The sequence below is a fragment of the Sturnus vulgaris genome, chromosome 3 (genome assembly GCF_052056855.1).
Source record: "Sturnus vulgaris isolate bStuVul1 chromosome 3, bStuVul1.hap1, whole genome shotgun sequence".
Taxonomy (NCBI): Eukaryota; Metazoa; Chordata; class Aves; order Passeriformes; family Sturnidae; genus Sturnus; species Sturnus vulgaris.
The window spans coordinates 4,243,650-4,257,227 of record NC_142245.1 but is presented as its reverse complement, the minus strand read 5'-3'; the positions used below and the strand labels follow the sequence as shown (position 1 = coordinate 4,257,227).

The 13,578-nt window shown below is 46.7% G+C and overlaps 1 protein-coding gene across 3 annotated transcripts in view; it reads right to left on the bottom strand.

The window, feature by feature from the left end:
• The window catches only part of BCL11A (BCL11 transcription factor A), a 70,959-nt gene that overhangs the window by 53,142 nt on the left and 4,239 nt on the right, over window positions 1–13,578 (bottom strand). For all 3 annotated transcript variants that reach the window (XM_088160759.1, XM_088160761.1, XM_088160760.1), the window contains exon 2: window positions 11,190–11,519. In XM_088160759.1, coding sequence (XP_088016885.1) covers window positions 11,190–11,519 — 330 coding nt within the window. The remainder of the gene's footprint in view (window positions 1–11,189; window positions 11,520–13,578) is intronic.

Here is a 13,578-nt window from a genome sequence, read left to right as displayed (position 1 = left end):
CAGCCAGGCACGAGGGCTGGCACACTGGCCGGGTGCAGATGCCCGGGCAGGTTATGAGAGCTGGGCAGGCTTCCAGGCAGGGCTGCTCCCAGTTTCCCCTCCCAGGGCTGGATGATTAACGCCTTGCCCGGACAGGCAGGAGAGGAAAAGACCCTTCCTTGAGATGAGGCAACCGGGAGACTGGAGTGGAAGAGGATTGAGGGCGCTCCCTGCCCTTTATGCGGCGTCCCCCAAGGGCAGGGCCACCACCCCAGTGCCAGCAGCAGCTCGGCACCCACGAGCAGCACAGGATGGGGACAGGGGCACAACGCTGGTCACACACAGAAAGGTCCAGGCACCGCCACATCCTGCCCTGCTGTCACCTCTCCCTCCAGCCCTGGCATCTCCAGAGCACGGGAAAGAATTCTTTTCCATCTACACATGTAGAATTATTTTTTAAAGGAATGTCTCCCCCAAATGGGAACAATTTCCTTCTACACTTCCAACCAAGTGTACTTAACATTAAAAGAGAACTGATAGAACATATTTAATTACTCAAGGTTAGACTCCTAATTCCTCAATTCACTAAAGGAAACTTGGCAAGAAGATGCATCATTTTGCTGCTTTCTACTGGAGCATCTGAGGGAGAAGAGCCACTGAGGCAGCTAATACACAAAACATGATCAAAAGTGATTAACAACAGCTTCATATGCAAATTGCATTAATGAAGGAGTGCAAAGTCATCATGTAAATTAAATATGTCAAATCTCTTGGTGAACTTTCAATCTTGAGAAGAAAAAACACCGCTTTAATTTTTTTACATCATCAATTTTCCAAGATTGAAAATCTAAGAATCTTGGTGCTATAAAACAATTTTCACCTTTTTTTTCTCCTTCAGCAGCCTGACAGGCTGGCCTGATGTGTGCCGAATGCACATGTTAATAGGCCAATCAAAAATGCAAAACAATTCGCAATTACTGCAAGGACCTAATGGTCATTAGAATTTACAACTAGGTAATGAACTAAAGTCTGCCCACACCATGCATATTCATAAAGCAATTTAGCCTTTGAAGATTAAAGAAGTGCTTAAAATTCAAATGAGCTTTAGCAAATTATCAGTAAGATTCATCCAAAAAGCAAAAGGGTTTTTCTTCCTGTGATTTCCTTATTTTTTTAATGCAAAATTGTTATATCTTCCAGACGGAGCTTCAACTAAACACAGGGCTCCGAGTCAAGCCAAAGGGGCTGGAGACAAACAGAGGCAGAAAACATTGTTATGGACTTTGTTCAGAAAACTAAGCCCTTAAGAGCCAAACCTATCTCTAAACATGGTAATTTATCAAAAGCAGCACAGACTTGCTCATAGGCAGTATTGTGTGCCGCTCTCCGAGAGCAGATTAACAAGATTTCCACCACCCTCCAAAAAAGCCTTTTTCCCCTCAAGTCACATCCTCCATGTAAACAGCAAATGTATTATAAAAACATTATTTTCATCAAAGTGCAGCAGCATTAATTTTAGGGACTGGCTGCACTCAAGAGGGAGGGATGGAAAGATCTCGGCACCGGAGCGTGGCACTGGGGAAGTGGCGGCGCTCCCGGGGAGCGGAGGAGCCGCAGCCGCCGAGCCCGCGCGCTTTGCGGGGACACCGCTCCCGAACTCGGCTCTGCCGGGGCCTGACCCAGCCGTCCCCAAGGCTGCAGAGCAAGGGACCACCCTTCTGCCAAAGATCCGGGCAGGGAGGAGGCTGGGGGGGAAGCCTCCCCGGCACCCTGACTTTGAAGGATGGATGAATGTTGAAATAATTCCTATTCCCACCTCGCCAGCCAGCCTTCTCCAGCCTCGTGGCTTATCCTACCTGCAACCCCTGCAGAGCAAAGCAGATGATGCCTGGAGCTGCGCTAATGCCCCGCTTTTTTAACATTTATTGGGCACAACGGGACCCGGTCCCGTGCAACAACCGCAGCAGCAAACATCTGGAATGGCCACGAGTCCCCGGTTTTAAGCAATTCCCCCCAGCACCGACGTTAACTTCACACAAGGAGAGTCCAGGGAAGGCCAGCATGGGATGTGACAGCATAAATCGGGATTAGACTCAAAACAAAAGTTTAGAAACTACTGCCGGGCCGCCGAGCTGTTGAAGGCCATGTCTCCCAAACTGCCTTCAAGTCATGTCCCCCATCAGGAGATTTTCCCTCCTACTTCTTTCTCTGTTTCCAGAGACGTAAAAACCACAAAACCGGGCTCTGAGCATTCCCTAAAATAAAGCAATTAACTTATTTCCAGGCTCCAGCGAGCGATCATGACAGCCTCCCCCCCTGGCAGAAAGTGGGAGCCGTGGTCCCTGACCCCCGGCCAACACAAAAGAGGCAGCCCCAGCACAATGCCTGCTGTCAGCAACTGAATTATTTTTATACAGGAATTTTTATCTCTATGGTACAAACAAGTATGTGTCTGTGCTGACTTGTTAAGCAATCCACTTGTATGTAGAATAAGATTTTTTTTTTCCCTGCTACCAGTCACACAGCTCTAAGATCAGAAGAAATACATACTCTTTGAAGCTCCTCAAATGTTTTAGTTAAAAGGACAGCAGTTATTTTCTAAGATCCAAGAGTATCTTTATCAGAATTTAATTTTTCCTTATTGATTTTTTTCTAACGTAACACAAATTTAACATAGGACAGTTTATAGTTTATTACAAAATAATACAGCCTCTATCTCTTTTTCCAAATGCATCCCACTGTGTTCTAGCTCCTCAAAGAGAACAAGGCTTCCGACTACTGCTTCTCACTGCACAACAACTCTTCCCTAAACATGAAAATCAGCATCAGGAACAGAGGAACATGGGGAAAAGCCCCCAGCCACACAGTAAATGCTCCGTGCACTCACGATGCCCTGGCTGAAGAACGACACTTTTGTTGATCTATTCTCTTACTCCACAAAGAATAAACTCAGTAGCTAAAATGCAACAAAACCCAGATGATTCATTCAATGTCTGAAAAAAAAACCCAGCTGTGACGCTGAAGCAAAGTAATGCTGGGTGACAAATTAATTGTTGTGAATTTTTGGGTGGGGGGGGGGATACAACACAACACATTTTTATTTCCCTACCTGATAAATCAATTAAGCAAGCAATTAATGCAAAATTAAACTCCTTACTTCCTAAAGGAACAAGGAACTGCAATGCGTAATTTTAAAAAGGTAATAGCTGTAGTAATAGCAGTAATAATAACAATAGTAATAATAATATTATTATCCACAACAACAATAATAACACCACTAAAGGCAGGGCTCTTCTTTGAGCCTTTGTTGTTCAGCAGTAATTCCATTGTTTATTTAGGCAGAGGTTTTTCTATCTGCAGCTAAGATCAAATTGTAGGTGTAATTGCTCAGCATTTAGGCAAAGCAGGGGAGGGTGGAAGCACAAAGTCCTTGGCTCTGACTGACCAAAGCTTCCCCGCGTCTCCCTCCAGCAGCACACCCACTCCAGTGGGAATCCTGCACCCTGTGAAGCACCCTGACAACGCCTACCTGGAAGGGCAGAAAGGAAGCACTGCTTCTCCTGATAGCCATCTCCCAGGGATACTGAGCCTCCCTGCCTCGTCGGCACCACACTTATTTGGGTTTTCCTCTTGCCCCGCTCTTGTCTCTCAGCTATTTAGTGTGAAACACAAAAATGTGAGCTGTAGCTGAGCTCTGTACCCACCAGATGGGGAAGTGAAAGGATTTTTTTTTTTTAACAGCAACCTGTTCAGGTAAAAACTTCCAGTAGAATTGCAGCAGGCAAGCGGGGAGAGGTCTCCCGGGAAAGCAGAGAGAAGAAAGAAACACTTTGGTGCACTGTCTGCAAACCCAGAATTCAGCAGCTTTTTTTGGCAGCCAATTTGTTTCAAGTGTTTTGTTTCAGGGAACGTATGTATTTTTCTTTGTGCATTTTGTGGATTTACTACAACCGCTCCTGACAGCTGTTGATTCAGTTAAATGAGCACATTATTAAAAATCCTCGAACACGACCGCACTGAAAAAACAGACACCTTTGGATGGAGCTGAAGATTCGAACACACAAGAAGATGCAAATGAAACCTCTGCCAGGAGGATGTACAGCCTGGGCCGTGCCCAAGCCAGGGGGCAAAAGGGGCTCCAGCCTCTGTTTGTGGTGGCTCTGTTTTCTTTGTTTCAACCAGACCCAGATGCTAAAAAAAGAATGAAAAGCAATGCCAACAATGCCAAGAATAAAAAATAAATGTTTGCTAATACTTGAAAAAATTACATCCCCCAGCGGGCTGAAGTTAATGTGCTTCAAAAAATTCTGCACTGTGCCCTGTACTTTGTCTTCTTTTCTTACTTACTACCCAGTTTTGCACAGAAAGGACACCTATTCAGAATGAGGAGGGAAAGAAGAGGATGTCTTCATTTTGCTTTAGATCAAAGGCAAACAAGAATGCAAACTGTGGCATATTGAGTATTTTTTTCCACCGCTGTCATTCACACTGGGCTATCGAAGTTTTATACAATTCCCCAGCCCGGTTGCATATTAAACCGGCTGTGTACAGCTTTATTATAGCGTGGTGCTGAGGAAACATTAATATTCCTGTGTTGCCTCTGACAGGACATTTACATGCGCCCATCTGAGCTCACACCTGAGAGCTGCTCCAAGGTACAGTAGCTGTGCTCCGATTGTAAAGGCAAATGAAGAACACAAATTCCCTGCTGGGATCGGGGCTGACCTCGCCACACCCCACACCGCAAACCTTTCCCTCGCCAACCCCAGGCAATGCCACCTCCGAATGAAGAATGAGCCACCAAGTTACCAGCCCCGGTGATAGAAGAGCAAAAAAAGCCTCGCTGAAATATTTTAAAGATGCACAGCGAGTGCAGCTGGCCAATAAAGGTTGGAAAACAAACTGGCTGAACCCCGTGCGGGATGCGTTGCATACTAAACCTGATTAGAGAGATGGGGAGGATGTTTATGGGCTTTAAAATGCGTTTGGCATTAACACGGGAAGGTTTGAATAATGTGAGCACTTGGTCTGCTCATCCATAGGGGTCCACAGCCACTGGTCCAGTTCCTGCAAGAGTTTGATCCACATCTGGCAGAGCAAAGCACACCCAAGATGGGAGCCCACAGCGAACTCTGTTTCACGGAAATTCATTATCAGATCATCCCCACCTCTTGGGTGGTTTGTGGGTCCATTAATGTGCCTGTTATTCTTAAAAGTATGCCATAAATCACAGCAATCCAGGTGCTGGTGTCTACCTACATGGGCCCAAACCTGCTATGCCCGACTGTCACCAGGCATCAGGCTGGAGCTACTGTCTATGCACACAGTGAGACAAAATTATGTTCACTAGCCCAAGGGAAAAACAACAACAAAAAAAATCCACTCAATGGTTAATTTTAGGGCCATGCTACCAGTACGAACACACACATATATATATATATATATATATATATATATATACACACACATATATGTAAGTCTTAATACATTGAAATACATGGACTTGATGTGTTTTATGGACTTGTGCAGAACCCCAGTGGCTGACAAATCAAACAGAGCATTCCCAGATGGAAGCTGCGTTCAAATGCCTGCCACTGGGAGAAGAGTCTTGGACTTCCTTGGACTCACGACATCCCTGGCAGCATCACGACCCGAACAAAATCACAACAAGCAGAAAGGTAACGAGAGATCCTCAGCGATTAGCTTAAAAAAAAAACCAAAAAACAAACCCACAACAAAACACAAGTGGCACCGTGCCAGCCCATGTCCAGCTTGATGCTAAATGCCTTTTATTGCACAAAGCTGGTACTAGTGGATATAAAAACAGACTGAAGCTGGAAGGGAATTTTGCCGGAGAAGATTTCCGTAATGAGGATATGCACGCAGGCAAACAACTGGAGGCTCTGCTCCCGTTGCCTGACAGTGCCTCGCAAGCCTCTTTAATCGTCTTTATTATTTGAATGAAACAAGAAAGAGCTCGTGGGCTGAGGGTTGCATATACAAAACGGGGTGATGCTAATAGGCCTCCTCCTCTTTAAAAGAGGCATTACCAAATTATGGGGATGTTTAGGGAAGACTTTACTTCTCCCACCGGGCTAATTAGAAGGTGTTTAATTTACTCCCTGCCTCAGTTTCCGTCGCCCAGCATTCGCTGCTGGGACTTTCCACGCGGAGCCTCGTGTTTATTACAGGCACGATTTTCAAAGCTTTCGGCACGTGATGCCAACGTGCACCTTTCCAGATCTACACTGGAGCTTTATTGGAGCTTATGTGCCCGGCTGCCTCTTGAACCATCAGCATTTCGGATGCAGTGATCCTTCTGCTCGTGGACAGCTCCACAATTCAGTGTCCCATGCAATAGCAGAAGGAACACAAAATTTGTTTCCCATCCTCTCAGAAGATCTGATTTGCAGGTAACGAAAAGAAACCCACCAGAAATATTCAGGGCACTGCAACACTGTGATGCTCCCCCGGAAGGCAGAGGCAAACTTTCTACCCTGCTTCTGTGCTTCGAGTGAACTCATATTTGTGTTTCCAATAAAGAGCCATTTTTACATTAACTGTCTGGAACAGCAGGGAATAGGAAAACTAACACAATCTTTACCTCGTACAAAGGATGATATTGGTGTCACGTGCTTGCTTCTTCAAAAAACGCTATTTATAAAAGGCAACGGGGAAAGCAGGGAAACTATTGACTCTCTTCTGTATCCCTGCGCGAGCAGCATTACAGCAACTTTTTGATCCCTACATTTTTACATTTTTCCCCCCCAGAAGTAAATTTCACAGCCACACAGGCCACCGCCTTTAATTAAGCTTTCAAAAGTCTTCTGACAATGCCAACAATTGCAAGACACTTCTAGAGCTCAATCATGCAATCATCGTGACACTTCTATTTACAATTTGTCTTAGAAAGAGTTTCTCTGACATTGTACTTTGACAAAACAGCCAAGCTGCCGGTTCACAACCTTTCTCTGTCTTATTTACAAATACAGCTTGTACGCAGCGCTCCAAATCTCGGGAGCAGGAGCCTTTGGGTAGCACCCTCACTATTTTCTCCTGCCTGCAATATTTCACCCAGCCTGCTCTCTCTGTTTCTTTGTATGGAGAAAGCAGACAGAATTTGACTTCAAAATCTTCTTATATTCCTACTTCTCTTAAAGCTTTCACCTTATTGTTCAGATGCAATGCTAACTATTTAGTGCAGACAGCAGTATTTTTTGTCTCCAGAACAAAACAAAAAATCGACAATCACTACCCTACAGAATTATAATGGCAACTAGTAATAACAGCCCAAGAAAATCTCTGCTTAAAGACATTACCACCTGAGAACTGTAATAATCAAATATGCTCAGTCTGAAATTTAGTACCAAATGATGCTCACCTTTCCCCGACTGCAGCAGACAGAGGGATTTCTTACATTATTTTCCCACGTGTTTTATTTGAATGTCACAAGCAGCTTGAGAATATAGGATTCGAGCAGTAAAAATGACCTCCCCTCCTCCTCCCCTCTTTGTACAGTAAATAGAGCATCCACGGATCCACACTCGGCATTATACAGGGGAATTCGCAGCAGGACTCCAAAAGTGTTCCCCCAACTGCATCCAAGTAGCATTTGAGAACCTTCTTCACCCAAACCCCAACCTTTCATTAATTCCCTCGGATTTATACATTCAACAAACAAACCACCAAAACCTGACACGGGCAGGCGATAAATATTTCCTCAGCCTTTTCAATAAGTGAACAGCGATTTTACATTCACTGATCTCCAGATACTTCAGTTAATATTTCCCCCTATTGTAAAATATGAGAACGGATAACTAAAGCCCTGCCGTCGCCCTCACTGCAAATCACGGGCTGCCAGTATCTGGTGGTGAGGCTTTGACATACATATTGATGAAAGCTGCCTCGTTGGACCCACACAACATATCCTATTAATTTTCAGTTAAATTTATGGCATTTCAGCTCCAGTGCTGGATCAGCATCACTCAAAATTTTATAGCAAGGCAGAGCTGTGCACAGGCAGACACCCACATGGAAAAGCCAGGTATGGACACATGTCTGCACCTATACGGATCCCACGGCTGCTGCACAGGTTGCACACACACATAAAAGCTCCCGTCCTCATCCCTGTCTCTGGAAAATAGCAAGATAAAGAGCAGCTTAACCAGTTAAAACAGGTATCATTTCTCTCTGCATTTGAATGAGCTGCTGCCTCCTTCCTGTCTGTAGATCTTTAACCATTACTTAAGATTCTCTTTTACTGTCAACTTACTGACTACAAAACTGTAGGCAGGGAAAAAAAACTGCACCCAGAGCTCACCCACGGCACCTCTGCATCCAGGGCTAACCTGAAACACCTCTTCTGGCCTCACAGCTAATTTGGAACATTTTTATATCGCTACAAAATACGTATTTTATGGTCTCTCAGCAGAAAGAATCACTTCCCCAACTTCTGTGTGTTTTTCCAAAGGCAGCCTTTACCAATTTTTTTTCCCCTTAATTACACACTCAAATCTTGCATTTTGCATTCTTGCACAGAAATCAGATATTAACAGCTGAATTGGAAGAGTTTGAGGTTCTTTGCAGGGGCCTTCAGGAAGCCTGAACTTCACAGTTCAGGCTCCAAGACCTTCACTGGAAATTTTACTGCCAGACTCCTCAAACTACTGGCTACGAGCAATGGGTCACTCCAGCTATCACCACACTTCTTTGTGACACGAGGGAGCTGAACTCACCCAACCGAAAAGGGTGATGAAAACACGAAGGGGAAGAACAGTGCAAGACCCTGTAACTCCTGGTGCACCTTTTCCCTTTCCCAAAGCCAGGCTGCATTTCCAACCAACAGGAAGAACCAAGGGACCACAGCGCTGCTGGGCTGCAGCCCTGCCAGGGAGGTGCAGAGAACCTGCATTCTTGGACCTCCCATCCCTACAGGCAGGCATGGCCGGGCACCACAGCCAGAAACCTTGGGGCAGAAGGGCCCTGACAACCACAACTCCATCTCCACTCAAGACACACTCACGGCTTGCTCCGTGGGCTCTCCTGCACGGCACCAAACTTGCTCCCAGTCAAGCCCACCTATGAGTAGAAGCAAGCAGGATGAGGCCCTGCCATCCTGGGCTCAGCAGAGCATTTACAGGCAGATAAAACCACGGCCCTTTCCGAATTAACGGCCCCGTGACGGCGCTTGAGCCCAAATCCTCCTCGCTTGGCGTCACCTGCACCAAGCCAAGGCGAGACTTGGCTCGCTGAGCCTCCCGCGCCAAATGAGTGCCAGGGCAAAGAGGAGGTTCCCCCTGGTGTGGCCATCCCTCCAGCCCAGGGACCTATCTGGGACCACGGGGACGACAGCATGTTTAATTCTTGCTTGACAGATACTGTGTTTTGTCTTTTGAGCGGAGCGGCGCCGTACGTAAATACAGCGTTACATCATACCACCGCTCCTCCATATTTGGTGATTTAGTATGGCTCCAGAGCTTGGAAGACTACAAATCCCTTCCGCCAGGCTCCCGCTTCATTAATCATGCCCCACGCTTCTGCTCGCTTCCCGTCAGATCGCAGGCAGCACATGGAAATGGGCACTGCCCTCTGCCACTCAGGGAAAGAAACCTCACCTTTCACATCCGTGTCTGGGAAGCGCAACGCGGGGAATTACTGGGGGGCTTTAAGTCTCATTCAAAACGTAGCTTAGCAGTAGCTGAGCATGTGTCTCCTGTTAAACGCAGAGATATTCCCGTTCCAAGGAAAGAGCGATTACTCTGCAGAAACAGCACACGCTCGTTCACATGACGTCTGCGTGTGCTCGCACATGGCTCTGCACACAGGCACGTGTGCAGGCAGACACCCGTGCACCGATACGGATCTGCTGCCACCACAAAAGCCCCAAAACTGCAGCTCTCCAGCACGGCTTGGCCACCGGCTTGGAGGCCGGGGAAGGCTGCGGGAGGATCCCTCTGAACCTCCCAGCGCCTACTGCCCTATTATGGTTTAACTCTGTGGCCAAAGCAAGCCCAAGACAAGCTCCAGCACATCATGTGATGATGTACTGCGCCTCTGACAACCCCGGGCTCCCCGAAGACAGGCACTGGCACTGCCACATCCCAAACACCACTGGAGAGGAAGCTTGAAACTGGTTCAGGCATTTGTTGGGGTCGATACACCGTGGTCTCGCCTTTTTCGACTGGCAGCATTGGCGTGGTTTGAAGTGATCTGAAATGCTTGCTGCAAATGGGCAGTACTTTTGTTTACTAGTAGGGTTTTAAAAGAAGAGCGTGCCTTGTTACACTCCCAGGGCTCTGGGATTTTCTTTTGCACGGTATACTTCTATTTTTTTAACCTCATTTGTGAAAATATCTGCATGGCCAATGGCTTTCCGATTAAAAAAAAAATTATGCTATGAAACGGAATTATTTACCCTTTTTTCTTTTTTTAAATTACATTTCATATTGTTTGTTGCACAGAACAGAACTCTGCCTTGGACATTTGTACGGCTGACATGTGGCTGTGTAAACCGCAAACAAAATCAAGATACATCTGTCAAAACCACATCAGAGACAAGAGAGAGCACAGCGAAGCATTTATCATTTGGCTGAGGAGGCAGGCTGCAGAGAGCAGCCTTTCCTGTCAAACCAACCTTTTGAAATTTCCAACATGCCCTTAAACTTTTCGAATAAGCATGTCTGTGCGCTTCAGCAACTGCCCTCTCTACTCTGGCCTGGCCAGTCGAAAATGGCATCTTAAAGTCAAGGTCGGTGGTGTCACTTTGCCATGGGGCTGTGTTTAATTACAGTCCATACGCTGACAGCCAATATGGAACCAAGGCTGGCGGATGCTCGGTTAACTCTTTCACCCCTGACTTTGCCAAAGACTCAAAAGCTCCTCGCTTTCTCGAGCGGCAGCCTCGGCACCCTCCTCCCGCGGCGCTCCGGCAGGCGGGACACCGGGAGCCGGTGACTACAATGCAGGCAAATGACGAGAGTGGCCTCAAACAATACGGCCAGGAACACCGGCGGGCACGGCACGTGCCTGTTGCTCCTGCCGCTGCGCAGGCACCGGGAAACACGGCTAACCCGAGACAGGGAGGGCATGGACACCCCCGGCCCTCACGGCGTGCAGAACACACAGACACGGCAGTGCACGGACTGCCAACACGCTACAGTGCGACTGAAACAGAAATAAACTCGCAAACACTTCTCCTTGCTTTCATTTACCTGCTATATGTTCCTGTTTAGGGCAAATTCCTCTAGATGACGTTGATAAACAATCGTCATCCTCTGGCGTAACCTGGATGCCAACCTCCACAGGATTGGATGCTTTTTTCAGCTCACTTGGTGAGGGTGAAGGTGGCTTATCCACAGCCTTCTCTAGGCAGAGACTGCCATTGCATTGTTTCCGTTTGTGCTCAATAAAAATAAGAATGTCCCCCAACGGAAAGTTCATCTGACACTGGCCACAAGTGAGGAGGTCGTGGTCCCCTTCCGGAGCTCCCAATGTGCCATGTTCAGGTTCGTCATCAGTGAGAATGGCTTCAAGAGGTTCGGCTGCGGTTTGAGAAACAAAAGGAGAATGGTTAGAGCTCTCGGAAAGGCACGGGGCGCGGGGGGAGGAACGCGCCGAGCCCCCTCTTCATGAATATTACACCCCGCTCCGGAGTCCGCCTGCTCCCCCCCGACCAAACCCATGCAACACGGCTGTCAGCACGGCACCGGGGACAGGGATTCATCAGCTACAGGCAAGAGATTTTGCAGGAGCAGCTGTAGCATGGAGAACTCGGAGGGCGAGCACCGCAACTGTCTCCGTGCTCCTACACGAGGGCACATTTCTGACTCTGTGAACGGTTCCGTGCTAAAATTAAATGGAAAGGCTGAAAGAATACACTGCGAAACTCTTGTGGTACTACGACAGGATGGGAATATGGTGTTTTATTGCTGAATGTATTATTTATGTACATGAATTCAAGGCTAAAAGCACTGCACACACTCTCACACACATGGGTGTGTATCTCCCAGCAGCCAGACGAGACCCACTTTCTAAAATTCAGAAACAGAGTGTAGACAGAAGGTGTTTCAGTACACACAGACACCGCACATTCCCTGCACAGGCCATGCAGGTAACATGTGCATGTGTGTAGAAGAGAAAGAGGGGGAGAAGAGCCAGCAGCCTGCATGGGCACACACAGCCAGGCACCGACACACACGGGGCACGTCCAGCCCTCAGAACGCACGTGCAGACAGAAACGCGTGGATCTGTGTCACTGTCCCCATCGGCCCGTTTCGCAGCTTCCAATTTAAAAAAAATCCTAAAGGCAGTAGTTATACACGGGATGGGGGCAGGGGGGGAGGGGGAGGGTATGAGGCAAATAAATAAATATATATACATATATATATATATGCGCGGCAGAAAACCGAAATGATACAAAGCAAGTGCAGCAGAAATGCCTGCGGGGCAGGGGGAGGCACCTCTCACTTTTGAGCTACTTGTCAGGATCCAAATAAACAGCAAATTCACCACCACGTCCACTCAGAGATATCAGCTGGGTGAGATATTTTTTACTAATTAAGGAAATCAGGCAATCAGTCATTTTGCATTTTTTAATCCTGAAATAAGGGAATGCCTAAATTATCTTGAACATGTTAGCACTGGTGGCCTTCAGCATCTAAAAATCAGCCTGGCCTAGCAACTGCCACATTTCCTCGCAACAGTGAGAAGCGCCTTCTTTAAACTCAAAATACCTTGCCTAATGTTGTCAAAGTTGACAAATTTTCTGAATGAGCTCCAAAAAGCTTCATTATGAGGCTATTTCTGCTCACAGAATCGTCACTGGATGCTTTAACGAGGCAGACTCGGCTCTCTTTTCTGTTGGCTTTTTTTTTTTTTTTTTTTTTACGTTAAATTTGCAGAGAAATACCTTGGCAATCTCTGTACAGTCTCCATCAGCACTGCCTTTCACGAGGGGGAAAAAAAATAAATACCAGCAGCGTGTTGGTGCTCCTCTGTCTGCGCAACACTACACACACGCTAACAGCAGCGAGCAGGAGGAGAGGGTACTACAAATACAGCCCACCTCAAAACACTGCCAGGTAATGCAAGTGAGACAGAATACAACTCCTAAACAGTTAATCAGCCTGACCTTCTTTAGCTGGCTGCCAATTTCACATTTAATGAACTTAAAGCCACAGAGAATCAAAAAATAGATTTTAATTTGACTGCACAATATTGGAACTGATTTTGATAAAGTGCAAAAATCCAGTGAACTCAGGTTAAATTTATTTCAACCCTACCTAGGCTGAATATTGAGGAGGAAGATCTGGAGTAGCTCCCAGTTGTGCTGCGTAAAATAATATTGAAAGAGCACACTACCTCGCCGTACCTCAGCTCCAACTAGGACACAGGGATCCAGTCCATCATTTCTTGCCTCTAGTACTACTTCTAATTTAACGTAAGGTCAACCACAGGAATATGAAGGTTACATTCGTATTAATAAAAACAACGTCTTAATCGCTGGGGCTTTCTTCTAAACTTACAGACCGACAGGAGAGGAGGCACAGCGTGCGTCTCACGCTCCTCGGGAAGCCGGCAGAGAGAGGAGCAGGGTGTTTC